The sequence below is a fragment of the Oryzias melastigma genome, linkage group LG22 (assembly GCF_002922805.2).
Source record: "Oryzias melastigma strain HK-1 linkage group LG22, ASM292280v2, whole genome shotgun sequence".
Taxonomy (NCBI): Eukaryota; Metazoa; Chordata; class Actinopteri; order Beloniformes; family Adrianichthyidae; genus Oryzias; species Oryzias melastigma.
Window position 1 is genome coordinate 10426511 of NC_050533.1, and position 20810 is coordinate 10447320.

Genomic DNA, 20810 nt, shown 5'->3' on the forward strand with positions numbered 1-20810 from the left:
TGCGGCCCGGTACCGGTCCGCGGCCCGGTGGTTGGGGACCACTGACGTAGGAGATGGATTTTAGAGTTAGATTTTAACCTAAGATAGATTAGATTCCAGGAGTCAACAATCCAATATTACCGTATAAGACTGTAACTTTGTTGTTTTCTTTGACTTTTCTCATTTTTATCAGTTTGAAACTAAATTTATTTTTTGGTTTGCTTGTTTTTTGGGGAACTCCTTCTAAATAAAATGTTTCATTCTATCTCACTTGCCACAAGGCACGTACAGCTTTCAATTAGAGCGGTTTGAATTGAAATAAAAGAGAGCCTTCTTGTCCTCTGGTGGAAAGTCTCATGACTTTGTTGTTCTGTTTATTCGCCTCGGAACATGGCGCTCATCTCTCAGAGCCGCGTTGTCCGCACATCTCTGACACAGCCTTGAGTCCCATTTTTATCCCTCGTTCTTCTTTGTTATGTCTGCTGTCCCAGCGTCAGTGGTGCCTGCATGCGAGTCAGAGATCCTGCCTTACCCATCCAAAGATTTGACCTGATTTTTAAAGCAAAGCAATCAGCGGGACCATCGGCACGTGTCGGCGTCCTCCTCCTCCTCTCCCTCTGCCTCCGTCCCCCTCACTCTGCTCTACAGTCGCTCATCTCTCCAGCTCCTAAGCTGCTGAACAGCTGCTGGTGGCCCACCAGATGTAGGCTGTGATCCAGAAACATACTACGCTGTCGCCTTCTTTGGTTTGCAGTTGTAAAACATTCAGCTCCTAACACAGCACTTTCTTTTTGATATAACAAGTTCAGATGTTCCTAGTTTTTTTTTTATCTTCATTTTCACACCTTAGAAAAGTCTGGCACTGAAACTGTTGACAACATTATTTTAAGCATTTAATTATCAAGAAAAGTTTTGTTTACAGAAATGTTAATTTCATGGTGAAATAATTCCAGTTACATTTTTTGATTTGTTGTATGTTTCTAGTTAATCTCTCTATTACGTTGACATCAAATTGATGCTAACTTCTTCTTTGATGATTCTTACTACTCCAGCTTTAGAATCATAATTCAAAATCATGTTCGGTAATTTTTACAGTATCTTTAGTTTTTTCTACTGCATCAACTTATCAAATTGCATTGGTACTTCATTCTATATCCTGATATACAATATTATTTAGAAACCAGTAATCTCGATGATTATTTTTGCAGGAAAGTTGCACTATATTTGCTTTGCTTGACCAGCTCTTTTTGCTAAAGTGACATCGGCTTCTAACTGACTGTTTCACCCATTGACAGTAAAAGAAAACTGGACTTAACAGCCCCTCCAACCCCTTCCAAACAGGAAGCTGAAATCCCATAGACTTCTGTAGAGAAATAAACAGCTATTGCTCAGTCATTATGTTGGTCAGAATACCCATTCTTGCTCTACTACCTTTTAATAATGTGTTCTTGTTAATCCTGTTTTTTTTCCAGTTATTCAAGTTATAAACTGATTAATTAGATGCCTCAATAAAAGTAGTTGGCCTCGCATTGAACGTTCGAAGCATTTGATTGACAGATTCCCCCGAGCCCACTTTTAGTGGAAGGGTGGCCTTCTAATGTGCTCACTACTAATTGTAGAGAGTGGTTGCCATAGAAATGTGGACAAACCAATCACGGCTTACTGAAAACATCTGAATCCAACGTGGCGATGGACATATTGCGTAATAATGGCGACTGAATTGACTATGGGTGACGTCACACGTGATTCATCCAGTTACATTACAGTTGGTTCCACCCTGGTTCCTATTAGAAATGAGCTACCTCTTTCACAATAGACAATAACTTAAGTAAATTAGTTTTCACAGGTTCTAGCTTGTCATAATCTGTTTACAGAGGAGCCCAGCCTTAGCATTCTACAATGTGACCTTCTGTAGATCTGGGCAACGCTCGCCTGGTCTTCAAGATCTACCACCCTGCCTCCTTTAAAGTTCTCTCTGCACTGCTTTCTTCTGATTTGCTGACTCGTGTGTCTTCATTCTGATTCACTCAACACACCTGATACAGGTAATCAGCAGCAAAGAGTGCAGGGAGAACTGGAAAGCAGGTTAAGTGGTAGATCTTGAGATCCAGGATTGGGTAGCCTTGATAGAGAGTTTGATAGTGTTGGAGTGTTTTTGAAATGCAACAATCACCTTAAAGTTTCCTTAAAATAGCCATAAGCATTACTTTATTTTTTAAGTAAAAAAGTGATAATTTTACTAGCCATAAAACTTTTTTTCAATACAATTAAAGTCCCACACCAATCATCTTTTGATCTATTTTAGTGGTCTTTTAATTATGATTATGCCAATTTTAGACAAAATTGTCTTCTGAGTTATGGGCGGGACCATTGGCATGGATTAAGCCAACCCCAATTTTCCATCAACCAACTGTTTACAAGCTCTACTGCCACCTTAAAGCCCCTCACACAACCAACATTACAAGTGGAATAAAAATGGCAAGCAATATTGGAGCTATCCAGCTGTACAGTTTGGAGCAGGTACCCAAAAAAGAAAAAGAAAGACGTACATTAATCTTTTTTTTCTGCAAGTAGATGCATTGTAATAGAGGGAGCAGCACGACAAGCTTTCAATAAAGAAATACTCAGAAATGCAGTTTAATCTAAATTTTCTTTTTATATGTCTTCTAGCATGAGAAAAATGCCACAAGAACACCCAAAAAACACTTTTCACTGGAGTGGGTCTTTAAGATAAGTTAATAAACCTCATGCTGCTCATACTGTAAGCACATACACTTTTCATTAATTTAGGATAATGGAGTAGCAGTGAGAGCTGTCTGCTGGGAGTTGTCTATAACTATTAATTAACTTTTGATTGCTAGAAGTCCTGTTAAACTGCTACCATTTGTCACACACAAATGACTCAGTGGCACTTTTCCTGCCTCACATGTCTTCCTGTTGTTTCCAAACCTGCCCCCCCAAAAAGAAGTGTTTGTGGTTTTGAAAGGATATTAATGTAGGTCTTCTTTTTTTTTTGGCTGGTGACCGAAGAGGAAAGCTATTCATGCTGTCTTTTCACAGTTTGCAGGACTTCTTACCTCCACACTTCTGTTTTCTTGATGTATTTTAATCACCTGCTCAATTTCTTGAATCCTCTGTATCTGTCCTTCCCCCCGTGAGCGTCTCCGTTCACCCCTGCTCTTTCTACACTCCGCAGATCTGTCTCCATGCCCATTAGACATTCTTTTATCCTTCAATCCCTCTGTCTCCCTCTGGCTCCCTGCACCTGTACTTGGCTGCTTGCTTTAAAAATAGCTTGGCCTAGATTACGGCAGCTGCATTGGTGCTGGCACTGCGGGTTGGGTTTGGTTGTGCCAAGTGAAGTAGCCTGTTGTAAGAAGAGGTTGGCAGTCTTTTTGTGTGTTTGTCAGTTATCAAACTGTCTGGTAGCAGGCCTTGGATGACCATGGGAATCATGTCTGCATGTGTGCAAGAGGCTTTGATTTGAAGCTAATTAAATTAGCTCTTTTTTTATTGTCAGAAAAATTCTCAAAGGTGATCTGCTCCTAAAATCGGTTAATTTTAGTCGATTTGAACGTACTTTTGGTTGTGCAATCTTCCCTTTTGTGCGTGTGCCTGCATTAGTATGCGGTGTGTGTCATGGCCATGCGTGAATCAGCCCACTGTGATGATCTACTGCCCTGATTTCCCCTCCTTCCCCTCTGCAGAGCTCTTCCACAGCATTTAAATTTTGCTCATAAGTGAGCCTAAAAGGCGCCGTCTCACCCTTCTGAGCTTCTCTGTTCCTCTGTTTCACCACATATGCAAGACTCTGCAATAACCTCCCATCATTCTGGCAACTTTGTGCTTCATTTTTTCCCTATTTATTCATTGATTTTTGACATTAATCAGAGAAAGATTTCCATCAATCTGACCATGTCATTATTTAATTTGTTTGTCCACATTTTTACAGTTAAATTCAGTGGATTACACGTGAGAAAATGTATGTATATTCAGAAATGCACTTTTGAGAGGCTAAAAAGAGACTTTATTTTGTCTGAAAAGATTCAGATTTATATATGACAGATGCATCCTCACATTTATTTCTATTTAAATGCATAATAAAGCATGATACAGATTAACCAAATTAGAGTTCAGTCATAAGTAAGTGTGTTTCTTCTTCAAAATGAAAGGGTTTTTATTCCATCAGTTGCAAATGAGATGCCACTGTTGGGAGCTAAGGCGTAGAGTCGTGCATAGATGCTTGTTTTTAGGGTGCTAACAGAGAGAATTGTGAATGAGGAGAAGAGAATTGAGAATGAAGGGGAGGGGGAGCACAGCTTGCAGAATCAGGCCACGGAGGAAGAAAAGTGCTTCATCATTCAGGCTGATATATTGTACTTATCAGGTGCTGCAGAGGGGATCAGAGGAATGCACCAAGCGAGTCGCGCTGTAACCGTTGAGACGATATGCAGTGTGTTGTAACAGGAATACTGTACATTTGTACTGAATAGACACTGTGAGTGTGTTTTTACGCACACACAAACCTTTTCCTTTAATGCATATATTAAAGAACAGTTTTCATATCGTGTCTTGTTTTTGGTGGAATAGGCTGAGCCATGACATGCTTTACAATATTTAAGTGATCCAGACAGTGTCGCACTGTCACCATCCACGATCATCAGCTGAAGTTTTCTCCAACAAGTTCCTAAATCTCCGCAGTTCGACCTAAGACTGTCTGAATGCGAAAGGATGAATTTCACAGTGTGGCATAAATAAATGATCACATCTGCTGGCGAGCTAGCATTACATTAACTTTCAGAAACGGAGTGGATTTCAAAGTAAATGTGACACGATTGCATTGCTGCATTATTTCTAAGCGTGTGATTAATCGGCTGTGGAGGTAACTTATGAAATAATGTCTGAGCGTGTCGGGTGACATCTTCCGAACTGCCTGTTTTTACAGTCCGATAGTGCTGTTCATGCTTTGTCCAACATACGAGTGTAATGTGTGACAGGCGTTGGCATTTACAAGCAGATTTTTCCAGTGCGTGACTGACTGAAGCTGTCTGCTCGAGGAATGTCACAGTCATCCACACATATCTTCCTCATGTTCTCCGTCTGCTCAGTGTGGACAATGCCTAACACACACAGACATAAATAGTCCTCACCGCTCAGATCCTTAATATTAATGGCTTATGGGGACTTATCTGTCTTGGCTGGTCGGGCAGTTATAATTATTACGAAAAGAAAGGGTGCAAGCGGGAGATCCTATGAGTGATGGACAGGCAGACATGCTTTATTATGCAACAGTATAATGGGAGCGCTAATTTTCATAAAGATTCATCCACCCACCGTGGAAACTCATCATTGCGATGAAGAGAAAGAGGCAGTTGCAGGCACGGCACAGTCATCCTCATTTGCTGTTTTATTAAAAATGATTGACACGGTCAGGAGAACCAATCTCCAGTCAGAAAGTGCTCGAAAAGACGCTGCTTTATAGTTTCGTCCTGCGATGTATACCAGATAAAAAAGTTATTTTGCAGCTCTCAACACGTTAATGTGACCGCCACACACTCAAGTGTGGTGGTATTTATAAACCAGTGCGTGCAGTTAATGTGCTCGGTTATGCAAATTTGCCTTGACAGGGGTAAGTTGCCATGGCTTAATGATCACTAACGTGGTGATAGAGCTGCATGCTTTTCTAAAAATGTAAATGTTGTGTAACGTCTGGAACAAGACAGGTTTTATTCTTATCTGAATTTCCTAAAATGATTCTGGCCGTATCAATAATGAGAAAAATTGTAAATGTTAAAACCTAAGTCATTACTAGTTAACTAGTAATGATAAAAATATGTTCCACTAGTAAACTAGTTGTACTTTTGGCATAACTAGTTAGGCTTAAAACAGCCTGATATCAAGGATATATATAAAATGCTAAAAAGGCTTGCCATCCCTGACCATTCCATTCTCCATTCTCCAGGTGGAGAACGGGTTGTCAAGCATCATCCAATCATCTTCTAGTGTTTATTAAAAGTGTACTCAGTGTTCTTTAAGTTGTGATTATGTTTTTTTTAGCATTAATCAAATAACCTGGGTATATTTCCTTGTGGAAACAAGGCTTAAGGTGTACCCGTCTACATATGGATGGAATGGAGCAGAGCAAGGAGCTTCTGTGTCACAAATACATTTTTTTCCAACAGCATTTTTTTTGTTGGCTCCTGATTTAAAACGATTTGAAGAAATAAATGCTCAGACATGCAATTTTAAGCCTAATTTTCTTTGTACGTGTCATCCATCATCAGAAAATCCCACAAGAACATGTTAAAACACCCAAAGTTGCATTTTAAATGTATTTTAATACATTTAAATATCATTATCTGACATTTATGTACATCTTAAAATGTGACAAACTGAATAGACGACGTAGAGTTTTAGATTCAGAACTTTTACCAGCCTAAAACCCATTATTTTCAGCACAGCTGTTATTCCTCCATTAGATTTCATGGACTATTGCATGCTCACTGATTGATGACAGCGAAAATGGTGCATAAAATGCGCTAAAGTCCCGGATAAGAAGCGGAATAAACAGAGTTCTGCATTGCGCCCTGCGCGGTTCATCAACTAGCAGAGTAGCGTAAAACAAGGCGAACGTGAGGATGGTAATGACGTCAATGTGGAGCCAGGGGGAGGGCAGCATGGAGGCAGCGGGAGGGGTCGGTGGGACTGTGCGGCAGCTGCAGCATCACTCTGAGCGGCGCGTCGGTGCAGCGAGGAGTCCAGCAGCTCTCTGACCGCTCCGAGCGGAGCAGACGCGCCTTTTCCGGGGAGATCTGTGCTCTGCGAGCCGCCGGGAGGAAGCCGCTCCTTCACTCACTTTCGTTTTTTTTTTCTCCCCCCTTCATCAACCACGTAAGGTAATGCCATCGATAAATATGAAACTGGAGATGGTGACCATCATCGCCTGCGAAGTAGACACCGAGGTGTTTACGTCAGACAAAATGCAGGTACGGCTCTCCGGCGAAACGCACGCTGCTGCACATGAAGAGTTTGTCCTTGTGCTGTGCTTGTGCGGCAGTTTTATGTATTTATTTATTTATTTATTTATTTATTTTGGACTGCCTGCATGCTGCCCTGTGGAACTGCATGTCTTGCTGACGTTGAATGCAGCTCCCTTCCAGACGAGGATTTTTATCAATGGAGCGCATGAAGACGCGCGTCCGGGGCTCCTTGCGCACTGGAAAATAAAAGGATCAGTTGCAATGTTATTCTTAATAATCGCATTTTAAAAAAGGTGCAAATTAGGTTCCATGTGCATGATCGGTTTTAACTTAAATGTGTCAAGAATTTGCGTCAGGAGTCGGGAGATGGTGCGCAAGTTGAATGGGAGGGTGTGATTGGTGGAATTGTCCATGCAAGACACATGCAAGTGAGGCCGTTTTCAGACGCAGATGCAGACTAACTATCGGTGCAGGTGCACCATTGCACTAGAGTCAAATGAAGCATTTCAGAGAAACCATAAAAACGCCACTTTATGTTGAAAATTAATATGTTTGACTCTAAAAACTGCTTTTTTATTTTCCCCAAAGCTCTCTTGCACAATAGTACATGAACAAATACTCAGTTAACTTGTTCAGTGGACACAAAAACATATTTTTGCCACCCCATACCTTATAAGCTACTTGTCACTGGAAATGGAGACAGATTGCATTCTGGGTGAATGTCACATTCTGCAAAAGTTATGTAGCATTAAGCCCTATTTACTAGAAGAATAAAGGGGAGGTGGAGGGTCGCTGCACCTTTACTTTCTAATCCTGCTCGCTCTTACTTTTTGAGATGACGTATTGTGTTTGGTATATCGTGAACACAGGAGAACAAAACGGACGGTACAAGCTGACCCCTGTCTGAGCTTGTGGCCTGCATTCCCCCGGTGAGCCGGGCAGCTGCTCAACAGTTTCCAACCGTTGCAGACCAGCCAAGTTTAAGGGGGGGGACCAATGCGTTGCCTTGCAGTTGTTTTCCGACTAATCCTGGGAGATTTCATTTAATTAGGTTATGCTGTGAGACTGATAAGTCTCCTTTTCATCACACAGGGACGCCTAATTGAAAACACATGAGATGTGCTTTTGCGTTTGGCATCGCAAAGATGTTAGGATGAAATTTCCCGAGTAGGTTAAAACCCAAACAACGGAAGATCACTAAAGTTTTGTCAAACGTTTTAAATGAAGACTTTGGAACAACACAAAGAGCAGCACTGATCCTTGTATCTGGGAGCTTTACTGAAGGGCAGATGAAAGCAGGGCACGTGTGATCGAGCTCCCTGTCAGCTTGCTCTTCTTCTCTATTATCACTAAACATGATCGGAGTGTGTCTGAGGCTTCTGATTGTATAAATTCACCTGAAGATGAGAGGCAGTAATCACTCTTTTCTTGCACAAAGGCTGAACTGCAATACATTTGTGGATTGTTGTGATGTAAAGATCTATCAAAGAAGCATTAGTATCTGAATCCACGTCGAGAGGATTGATAGGACTTTAATTTGAGATGCTTTGTGTTTGGACAATGCTGAAATGGCTCTACCCACTCATTGCTTCAGTCCCTGCTGGTTATGTCATTAATGTGCCAGACACTGAGACTGTGCACAGGACAGGTAGTTGTTACCATAATGGCCTGTGGCTGAGCAGGCTCTTATTTCTAAGTGCTTACTTGCATTTTGGAGACACGCCGTGGCGGCTGTTGTGGTTGGAGTCAGTGAGGGCAGAGCTGCTGGTTAACGTCGGACCGTGAGCGTCTTCGTCACATCACTATCATTACCTGAAAAAGCATCAGCAGATGATTGCAAAGGACATGCGGTGAAGGTCATTGCACGTTGGCAAGGGAGCCCGGACAAGGATGCAGTTTTTACAGTAACCCAACACACTTATAACCTTTTTATTTATCCGCCTGCAGTTTGGAAGTGTTTTCTAACAAACAACTTCTCTTTCTCCGTTCTCACCAAAAGAAATCACATTTTCTTCATCACGAAAGAGACAAAACTTGATTTGAACGCAAGCAACAAAGGACAGCCATTTTTAACTGCTCCCCCCACAAACATCACACGATCGTAGTAACACGGATGCAGCCGCGCTCCACAGGCGATCATTTTAGCCTCAGCAGTGAGTCAGCAGACATCTCTGTCAGCAAACGCGCAGTTCAGAGGACGTTGTTAGATGTTTCCATCTGTCTGGCTCACTTTCCGTCTGTCCTCCGCTCCGTCTAACTGTTTACCCATCACTCGTGTCATGTGTCTGTTCTCAGGCCTTCTCCTCACAGCAATTATGCTGGTTGTGGGAAAAGATGAGAAAAACTGATGACTAATCCGCTGTTTGTTTTTAGCAAAACTCAAGTGACGTCAAATCATACTTTTGTCAAAAACGCCAGAAGCTTGTTTGAAATCCGCAAACAAACAGCAAAACGCCATTTTAGTGGAATTACATCCCATTACTGTTCCTGATGTCAAATGTGTCGTGTTTGGATTAAAGGTTGATCAAAGGGGGCCTTTTTCTCCCTCTGGAGCCACATAGAGATGAAGGCAGCCAATAATAGTTTCAGAATGAGCTCAAATCAGCAAACTGCTGCTGATTGGTGGACTAGCTCCCCCCTTAAGTCATTCTATTCTCACTCTGCAACAAATTCTGCACAAACTGAACAATTTCAGCTCTCAGCATAGACTCCGTACTCCCCCTGAATTTTAATAGTGTTCTCAGACAGTTGCGACACGTTCTGACCAGCTGTTGGGCGGCGGCAAAAGGAGCAGCAGTGGGACAGATGAAATGCATGTAGACAGTGATGGTATCGTGTTTGGTGCTGCAAGGAAACCGGATCCGCATCCTGGCAGGGTTCAGCGATTCAGGATCTTAGTGTTGGGGCTCAGGTGTGCCTGCTCCCCTCACTCTGTCCACTAGGCAGCTGGAGATGGGAGGTTCATATTGACCTGAAACACAAGAGAAGCGCCCAGGCTCAGGTGTCAGGTGGAGGTTGGAGCCGTGTCCGCTATGGTGACGTAGAACAAAGGACAGACTCCCGGGTGGGAGAGTCTGGTTACCATGTGGTAAAGAGGACGCAACGATTAGGGGATAACTGCAAAAGAAAAGCCTTTTTAGTGCACAGTAAAAGCGTATTTTTACTCAACTAGACAGAGAAACAACTAAACGGCATTACATAATGGCAAACCCTTGTTTTTAAACAAGTGTTTAGTTGAACTTTGACTGAAGAAAAGAACACTGTAGCACCAGCCTGCTAGCTTCAAGTATCATACTACAAGCAAAAAACAAATGCTCAAGCTAAATATAAATTATATTTCTGTAAAATGCTGGACCTAAATGTTTTTTGACCCCCGTTTTATAGAATAATTCCAATGTATGGTTGCAATTTACCGTATTTTTCAATTATAAGTTGCTCAGGAGTAGAACCCCACCCTCCAACACACACACAAACACACAAAAGTACTTAAATATAAATAAGTTACACCTTTGGGAAAAATGTATTTGGCAAAATATGGGACTAAATACTTATTCAAATTGAAATATAAATCATAATGACAAAATAGATAACAATAATAGACTCAATATACACATGCTTCACCACAACCTTATTTAGTTTCATAAAAAATTGGAGAAACTGAATACAAGTCTTTTATATTCTATGAACATGTATTAATATGACCTTAGAATAAAGAGAATGCTAACAAGTCAACTAAACTGAACGTCACTTCAAATCTCTAAATCCATTGAATTTTTTTATCATCTGTGTCGCTTCTAAACTCCTCCACCAAGCCCGGCGTGAATGTTATGTTTACTACGGGCTTGAAAATGCACGTTCAACTGAACACTTCTAATGTAAAGCCTATGTATATATGTGCGTTTTGGGCTTCCACATTCAAAGTTCACGCGTTTACTTGTCATTATGTAGGCTCTGTACAATGAATGTGCGCCAAAAGTGGAGTTGAACTTTGGCCAGTCAGGGACTTGGATTTGGTAGTGATGTATATATATTGTGAAAGAAAAGGCCTGGAGCAAGATTCATAATATTTGCATGACTTCAACTTGTCGCACAAAGCCTCTTCTAACTGTGAGTACATAAAAAGTTTGGTATAGTGACAAACGTGTGAACGCCATGTGCTAAAAGCACATTAAAAAAATCCAGCGTGTTCTTGAACGCACCATACATGCCCGGTGTGTACATCGTAACATAACACCTGGTTCACACCGCATGCAGAAACGCTCAAAGCGGCGCATAATGGAGGTCGCTTTGATGTGGCGCCCTTGTTAGCCTATGGTGTAGTTCACACCAGACACGAGGCGCTGCAACCGGCTTGCATTGTGCAGCGATCATTTTGGTGTCTGGTCTGTTTTTTGTGCGAGCCACGAAGGATCTGCGCCAATTCTGGCAAGAATTTATGCCAAGACACGCAAGAAAATACGGAAAATTTTCAAATTATAACCAATTTTTCACAATAAAATACTGCAATTGACAAATGACCGTAGAGATAAAAATAAACACTCAAACACGACAAAAAACAAACGGACAATGTGACACACACCTACACACACAGATCAATGTAGTGGGCTGACTTGGGGGGTGTCAGATGATGGCAAAGAAAAAGCTCTAAATAACCACAGCTCAGCAGAAGAGCCTGTTGACTGTCGTGGAAAAATACATGTCTGGTGTAAACTGGAGGTTAAGCAGACTCCGCCCACACTCTGCTTCGCATCGCTTTCACGTCGTAAGACTGAGTGATGCTTCTCCTTCTGCGTTGCCATCAGTAACAAAAACTGACAAAAACACACCTACAGTGCCCTCTAGACAGAAGTAGTGGCAGTAGAGATTAACGAAAAATCTTTTTTTTTTAAAGATCACATTTGTTAGTCACAACCCTAGCCTAAATATGCAATAAAAACACGACTTATTCTCCAAAAAATTTAATAAATTTTGAAAATTGTAACAGTTCTATTTCTTTTTTTTCTATAGCTTTAAATAGAATATAATTAATTCAAAAATCAATTAAAACACCTCCTCATACTCTCGTGAGAACTGTTACTTTGCTGAATTTTTGCTGATTTTTAATTTTTTTTTTCAAAAAAAATCAAAAGAATATATCACAGAAAAATGTCTGGTACAAATTTTTCCAGTAAAGCAATAATTTTAACTGCATTTTAATGTAGGTTTTTAAAAACAACAGAGAGATGACAGTGACAAAGATTTGGGGAAATCCCAGCATGCATTTGTGGAGAGGAATACTTGCTTTTTTCAGGACTGCCTTAAAATCAGTATATAGAAGAGATTTGTTTTTTTAAGTTGCCTGAACATTTAGCTTCTCAGGTGGCGCTGCAGTTTAAAAGCACCTTGTTAGTTATTTAATGAGTTTGTGTTGAAACCCTGTCAGCACAGATTCCCAGCATGCATTTTACAGCTTTCCCCCTCTTTGCCTTTCTAATGCTCAGTCATGTTGCCAACAGAAAGACCAGAAAAAGGTTAAACGCTGCAAAGCCTGCATCTTTGATTCCAAAGCTGCTGATGTAGCATCATAAGGTCTTGTGCAAGTCTTTGGACTGCCGACTCGAGAGTGTGCAGATGTGTGTGCGACTCTGTGTGGACCAACTTAAGACTCTTAAATGAGAGTGTTTGTTTAAAGTGCACGTGTGTGCTGAAAGCTTAATTATTATATCGTAATTAACAGATTGGTGCTAATAGGATTAATGCGTTCCCACGTGAGTTAAACTGATTTTAACCTTGCGGTGGACTCGCCGTCCCCCAAAGGAGCAGCAGTGAAGGGTTGGAGTGCTTCAATGCAGCGTTCACTGGAGGTATTGATTGCACCCTAACAACACTGGCACCATTCACAGCCCTGTTTGCTGCCTGTTCAATCTTAAAGTAGCAAACAAAGCTGATAATCACACAATGTTTTTGTTGTTTTCCAACTCTCTGGATTTGCAGTTAGTCGATATGTTCCCTCATCGCTCGAGTTAGTGGTGCTTTGTTTTTAACTGCTAATCGAATTTGTTTAATTTTTCCTTTATTATATATATATATATATATATATATATATATAAAAATTAGTCTTTAAAATAAGCTAATTAACAAATAGATGCAGCTTTGTGCTGTTGCCATGGAAACAGACTTTAAGGAGGATGCTGTAACTTTCCAGGAGGACAAATAACACTTTAAATATTATATTTCTTCACATTTCACTTTTAAGAAATCAAAGTGTGGATTTTTTTTTTTACTGAAGAGCCTCCAACCAACTCGTGGAGAAACGAGCGCCAAACCCTGAGCTCCAGGGTTATTAAGAAAACAAATTATCTAGACGCCTCAGATTTTTTTTTTAAATTCAGTTTTGGTAGAAAAATGATTTCTCTCTAAGGCTGCAAGTTACACCCACACACTCCACCTCCACAAAGCTGCAGTAAGTGACAAACACACAGACAATGGCTGTCATGAATGCGATGTTTGTGGGAACAGAGAGACGGGCGTTAGTAAAAACAAAGGAGACATTTGCTTTTACATCTGTTTACTGGCTGGTCAAAGTCACAACCTCCATGTCTCAATTAGCCATCTGCTGCTGACATAAACCGATAATTTCTTGGTACTTACATAACAATATGCCAAAAAAAAATATTCTTTTGAGAGATTTTCTTGACCCCTGTGCCATGACTAAAAGCATCAGCTGCTACTTTATTCAATTTATTTAAGGGTAATGGAATAATTAAGCAAGTAACTTCTAAATAATAGAATGTTTACTTCACATTTTGTCTGCTTTCATTTATCTAATGGATCACTTAAGAACTATCTGAAATGAATCTGCACATTCTCTATTGGGTTGAAACTTTGGCTTTTTCATAAAACAGTTTATTCAATTTGGACAAATAAACCAATTCCACCCCTCTAACTCTCAGAAGTTTGGTTGTCTGGCCCTTTAGGCAAATTGATGATAATAATACAAAAAATAAACACAGCGGTCCACATATTTTGGGGATAACATTTCTTAATTATTCCATCCCAGTTCTATTTTTAGTGCGGCTCTGCCCCCGAGTGACCCTGAGGCTCCGTGGCCTAGTTTGTTGGTTTTTCACCCAGTTCCAGTCCAGGCACAACCGTCTGGATCAAGCTGTGCTGTAGCTGTGCACGTGTCCGAAAGAAAAGCCGAGTCATTTCACCAAGAAAACAGATCTTTACAGCCTACATAATCCCTCCATGTAGTGCAATATGGAATTTAACAGAGGATTACATGAACGGAGGACCGTACCATTGTGCCAACATGAGGGATGCCACAATCCTCGGTTCAAACCCAAACCCTATATTACATCATAGAACTGAATCGTGGAGTAATTGCATTCCTTCCAATATGTTTACATTGAAAGTGTCAAACAGTAAATATGAAGAATGTATTATTTATTTTTTTAATGCATTTCACTAACTGTGGGGTTTTTCTTCCTTTTACTTGCTTATTAGCAAGTTTTAAAAATATTTTTTTCAGATTTTTTTTTAGCTTTTGTTGTTATTTTATAAAACACAAATCATATATCAAACAAATAAACAAGAAAAAATCGAGGTTTTAACCAAATCGTGGAGAAAGTGAGGGATTTACATGTAGCTAGCAAATATGTAAATATATTATTTGGAATTGTGTCTCTGACTACATATATATTTTTTTTATTTTATTCTATATTAACTAAAGCTAATTTTACTTTAAAATTACAATCAAGGACTTTTCTGTGTGTTTATTTTAGACTGCTTTTGGACTGAAGGAATTAAACTAGTCAGCAGCACAATTAGACTTTTAATCAGAGCACAGATTTTTACATTTCAATTAAAAAAGGTCAAATCAGAAATACTGATCGAGGTTGATGAACTTTTAAAGGCCAACTCAGATGAGAATTTTTTTCTATTGTTGCTATTTTTAATTTGTTTTTGTATTATTTTTCTCATGATGGAGAGCACATGTGAGCACATGAGAAGAAAATTTGAAGTTCTGAGTCTTTCTTTACTCCAAGCGTTGAGAATCAGGAACAGATGAAAAAATTGATGTTGGATAAAGTTGGTAGCAGTGGACCTACATGGCAACAAGCTCAGAGTGGGACTTGAATGATCTACTCTGACAGCTCAGTTTGTTTGTTTTTTAGATTGTTTGCAGCAAAAACACTCCAGGATTGAGCTGCTGAAAACTTCTCATTTGTTATCTAGCCTACGGATCAGGATGAGCTGGCTGATCTGCTCGCTGTCACTGAACCCTGGCCATCAATGAAACATAATCCTGCCTTTACATAAGATAGGGAAGCACTTAAATCACGGTTATCTGTTTCTGAATAACACGTAATTCCAATACCTGGGTGATTGAAAGCCTCGGAAAAGGTGTAAAGCAGATACATCCTATAAAGTGCTTCATTCCTCAGCGTAACCCCCCCCCCCCACCTTCATTCCCCCTTAGCGCTGTTCTGTCAATCAATGCAGGTTATTGTTCCGCCTTCTAAATTCAGCCCAGAAGGAACTGCGCTGACATTGTCTCATAAATCTCATGCCCTAAACCGACAGATGATTGTGTGTGTGACAACTGCTCGCTGGCGCTGCGCTTGCTTCCTTGTGAGTCATGCCCACAGCAACGGTGCCGCTCTTTCTATTACCCTCAGGGACACAACCGCCTCATCATGCAGGAGGAGGCACTTTTCTGAGGGAAAAAAAGTCTTCAACCTGCACTGGAGTGGCTGTAATTCATCAGAAACATGATCAATTTCTCTCTTTAGGGTTTTTAATGTCGTCGGCTTTTTCTCTCATTTTTGCCTTTTTGGTCTCTGTTCCTGATGTTGTTCAGAAGATGTTGGAATTTATGGAGAAGTTTCAGAGTAACTGCTTTGTGTAGCATTCCTCTGCCATCTTTGGTGGTTGAACTAGACGGCAACAAGACAGGAGGTTTTTAAAGTCACACTCCAACCATATTTTAAAACCGTTCCCTGTTGTGTTTTAATTATAAATTAGCCAATTTAAAAAAAAGAAAAAAAAACTGTCGTTTTCTAGGACATAGTTTCTGCAAAGCGGCAGGAGATCTTTTTACATGTTCTCCCACTAGCTTACAGCCCCCCCAACTTAATGTTACTGGTGCAACAAAACTGGTAATATTGGACGAGCTCAGACGAGGAAAGTAAAGATATTTATAGATTTATTTGTCTACTAGTGGATACATCTGTAGTTTGTACATAAGATCTACAAGCTTTTTCAAATGGTAATTTTGCTCCTGATTCACAACTATATAAATGCAGAAATACTATGACATTCAATTTAAAGCTTACTTCTACTGTATATATGTCCTCCATCATGAGAAAAATACCACACAAATGTGTTAAAAACATCATAAACATGATTTTCATTGGAATAGTTTATTTAAATAGGACTAAAAATAAATAATAGAAAAAGAAAAACATATATATACTTTCAAAATTCTTAGAAAACATCTGTATCTTTACAGACACATGGAAAGTTTGCTAAAAAGGCTCATGAACAAAATTATAATTAAAATAATAATATTTCTGATAGAATAGAAAACAATGGGCTATAAAAGTAAATTTTAAATGAATGAATGTAGTAAGATAAACTGTATTTTTTTTAAGTTTTCCAAAATAATGTTGAAAAAGAAATTTTTTTCCAGTTACAAAAAATATATTCTTTGGTATTTTTAATAGTTCAAGGTGATGCTAAAGTAAGTAGAGCTCTTGATTAAATGGACATATGACATGAAGGGGTTCATTTATTGAAACTAAAATTAAATTTTTAGCTGATATGATGTTATTGGGTTTCTTGTGTTGTTACATATAAAAAAAATATTAATCAAGAAAAATGCTACCGTGAAAAAAATGAAAAGTCTAAACTGGTGCATTTATGACCAAAATCTTGAGTTTCCTCAGAACAGCTGCTCATTTCTCAGGTTGTACTGTTTTTCTGCGGTTGCTATAGAAGAGAGCTCAGCTTGCAGAGCTCCACCTTGACTCTTATGTAAAGGTGACATGGAGAAAGGCGTTGCTGTAATGACCAGACGTGCAGCTTCAGTTAAGCCCAGTTGTTTTGCTACTTGAGAGCTGTTACTTCTCACCTCCTTCCGCCTGCCTTAACACCCAACACCTCTCTCATTACCTGAAAAACAAAACTGTGAGCAAAACCAGACTTTAGTGAGTAAAGAATTATCACCTTGGTGTGATGTTGTCCTTCACGTTGAACTCTTCCAAACTAATTCTTAAAATAAGTCACTTGTGGGAAAATTGATAGATAAATACTTTTTTCTGTCCTTTTTATTGAGTTTTACTGATGTTTTAAGAATGAAAAATGTAAATTGTGCTTTTGTTTAAACACAAAAAAATATATATTTTCATTTTTTCTATTTGCAAGTACATTAATCAGGCCTTGTGTGCATGTCATGTCAAAACAAGCTAGTTGTCCACTTAAAGTTTCCATCGTGAACAAGTAAAGAAAGTGGGTTAACACTATAATACAAAGACATACATTAGTGATCACATTCTCACTTTCCATGGATGTATCAACATCATCAAACGGGGTTAAGGAGAAATAGCCGTGTGCTGTTACCAAACCCGATCTGCAGCCTGCCCCACATCGGTGCTGCTGCCAAAACATCCCTGTAGGTAATGGAAGTGTGTTTGTGTTTGTGTGTGCGCCACTGTACAGCTTATCAGTTTTTCGCATGGCGTCCCATGACATGTGAGTCATAGTAGCTGGCTCATGCTCATGGAAAATTCAGCGTTTGAATAAGGGCTTAAAGTGGGCTCTGCTGATAGGCCGTACAAGTGCTTTGTTGTCGTTCTCTGCCTACTCATAATTGTGCTACAATTGCGAAGGCTGGCCTGTAAACAATAGGTTGGTGAAATGTGCCAGCTTCCTGCAGTGACATTTTAAACTTCCTGTTTTCTTGAATTGGCTCAGCATTTACGTAATATCTTAAGAGCCATTCACATTTTGGAAAAAAAAAAAGATATGTGGAGTTTCATTTATCCCTGTTTAATTCTTTCATTTTGTTTTCTGTTTTCTTTATTAAAGGATAACCAAACACTAAATAAACTTTTTTTGGCTGTTGACTTCTATAAATGAGGCTTTAAAAGTGCTGACTGTTGGTCCTTGCCACGATTTAAAATAGTTTTTTTTACTCCTGAAATTATAGTCTAAACCCGACTGTGTGCTGCCCCCTACAGGTTGAAACGATGTATTATAGTTGAATTTTGTGATTGGTCAACTGGTGTAGGTCCCACGTCATTCCAGAAGTTTCACGCCATCATGCTCTTCAGCTCCAGTATAAAAGCCCCGCCCATCTTTAAATTCTGTAATGGTCGTTCGTTATCGTGTTAGCGTTAGCATGGCTCGTGGGTGTATTGCCTTTAGTTGTCAAAGCTCTACTGGCTTGCAAAACTTTCCAGTGGACTTGGTAGTTAGGGGACAGCAGTGTAGTGCAATTGATATTGAATTCAGCAAACTTTTTTCTGGTGATAGGATTTGAAAATGAACGTTTCACTGGAGATTGTTTGCTTAATACGTTAGCCTTTATTAGCTTATGATGGCGTCATTTTACCACTCAGACATGGGTCCAACTTCATCTTGGACCAAGAGCGTCTGCCTTGGGAGAAGGTGGAGGAGAAATATCCTCAACCTTCAGAGAAAGTTCTGTGAAGATACTTTCATCAGTACCACTCTCCAGATTGAAGACGAGGCGTGACCTCAAGCTAACCTCACCTCCCCTGCTCAACCTGCCCTTTTTTTGCCCCTTTTTGAATTTTTCAAATCTAGACTGAGTGGGTTGAGCCTCCAAATACTCCTTTGAAGAGGTTTTTATGATGTTAGTGTTTTTAACATGTTCTTTCTCATCATGGGGGATATGTCAAAAAATAATTAAGGGTAGAATTGCATTTCTGAGTATTTCTTAATTCAAATCATTGTAAATAAGAAACAGACAAAGAAAAATGCAGTTTGAAAAAAGCATATTTTTGATGTAGAAAATGGGCTGGGCGGGCCATAAGCTTTGGACTGGGGAGAGGAAGTGGGGCGGGGCTGCTCCATGCCAAGAAGTCACAACTCAGAAGGAAATTTCTAATGAACTACTGCAGAAATTATGTCATAAAAACAATAATATCAAAATATATATATATATACATATATACATATATATTTTTTTATATATATTTTGGCTAAAAACAATATATTCATATTTATTAGACCTTTGGGAACGCTTTTAAAATAAATCTAAAGATGATCAGCTTGTAACTTTAACCTTCTAGATTTCCTCCTCAGTAGAAAACAGTCCTAACACCTGTAATTCCCAGGTTGGGGGCATTATTTCAGCAGTAATACTACAAGAAAGCTGCCTTGAAAAAGACTCCCCTTTTAAATATGAGATTACATAGCAACGTACAGATAAAACAATATTGATAAGTTTATTTAAATCATTTTATCCACAAACTTAAACAATTCTTTCATTTTCCTAAAGTGAGAATTGGTCTCACCTCCAGCTTGCTAGCTGTAATTCTCACATACATCAGCTTTAAGTGGGTAATTGTTATTTCACAGCTTTACCAAGGAATAATAGACATATAAAACAAAGATGTGGCTGTTTTCGTGGGCTCTCTAGTTTCACACTATCAGGCCAATCTATAGATGGAGGAAATGGACAGAAGAGCTCTGGACTAGAATGACTTGCAGTTGCTGGTTCCAATACTAGGGGATAGTTATACCTAGAGTCAAGGTCAAAATCCTCTTTAAGATGCCATGCTGCTGTTGACAAAAACATCAAGTTCCCCCAATAAGGACGCGAAGGAGAATAGCGTTCCTGAGTTGTTCAGTGTTCTCTGGAGAAGATACCAAAAGCCCCCACACACAGATCAGCTCTTGCTATTTAAGTCCAACCACCTGCTACAGCACAAGCTTGGTGTGATCCCAACCTTACAGCACAGAGCCCAGGAAGTGTCCACTCCACAACAAGAGGAACAACATGTCCGCCGAGTCCTCAGAACCTGCTGAAATCCTAACTGGACATTCTCCAAATCCCAGAAACCATAAGAAACCATAACAATGTCTTGAAAATTCAAAAATATGTATTCAAGTTTTTAAGTCAAGATGTGGAGAAATTGGCTACCAGTCGGTTTGAATAGAAAAAAATCTGTTTTGACTAATAAAGTTTGCTATTTAAATTAATTATTAAGAGTAATTTTCAATATTTAGTTTATTTTGAAAAGAGTTCCTTAGAAGCTGATAGTATTTCTGGGAATTTTTGCCATTATTTTATAGTCAAAATCCTTTCAAAAAGGGTATTTCTGCTTCATTTTTGGCTATTATATTTTAAACTTATTTTTTCTAACTTCTAAAAGACAACATAAAAAAGCTTCACTTGGCCGGCTTCATTTCCAAATATCGTTAGAATTCCATCATCAGTCTTTTCTTAAAAAGATGTGGTGATTTCTGTCATCCCTGCTGGGAGACGGTCGGCACGGAAACAAGGAATAGCACTACAGATTACTCAGAAATCAGCTCTCCTGGTGGTCCTCTCCCTTTTTGCCGTCACGCTGAGTTGTTTGATTGAGGTTGCAGCTGAGGAGGCCGATTGGATGCCCGAGGAGAGGACTGAGAGATGTACAGATGAGCCGTGTGGGCACCGATAAAGTCTGAGGCCTCAGGAAACAGAAAGAAACGAGCTTGAAAAAGATGTAATTAGACTAAGGTCACAAAAAAGGAGGAAAGCAGGATGGAAGAGACAAAAGGCTGAAGAAAAAGAGGTCTTTAGTTTGAAATATAACACTAAAGGAAACATTTCAGTGTAAAACTCCAATAAAG

At 39.5% G+C, this 20810-nt stretch overlaps 1 protein-coding gene across 2 annotated transcripts in view; it reads left to right on the forward strand.

The window, feature by feature from the left end:
• Positions 1 to 20810, forward strand: part of rcan3 (regulator of calcineurin 3) — a 40779-nt gene that overhangs the window by 10840 nt on the left and 9129 nt on the right. The window contains exon 3 of one of the 2 annotated variants that reach the window (XM_024272731.2): positions 6876 to 6965. The exons of the other annotated variant lie outside the window; for it this stretch is intronic. Within the exon in view, the coding sequence (XP_024128499.1) occupies positions 6876 to 6965 (90 nt within the window). The remainder of the gene's footprint in view (positions 1 to 6875; positions 6966 to 20810) is intronic. 2 annotated transcript variants of the gene reach the window in all.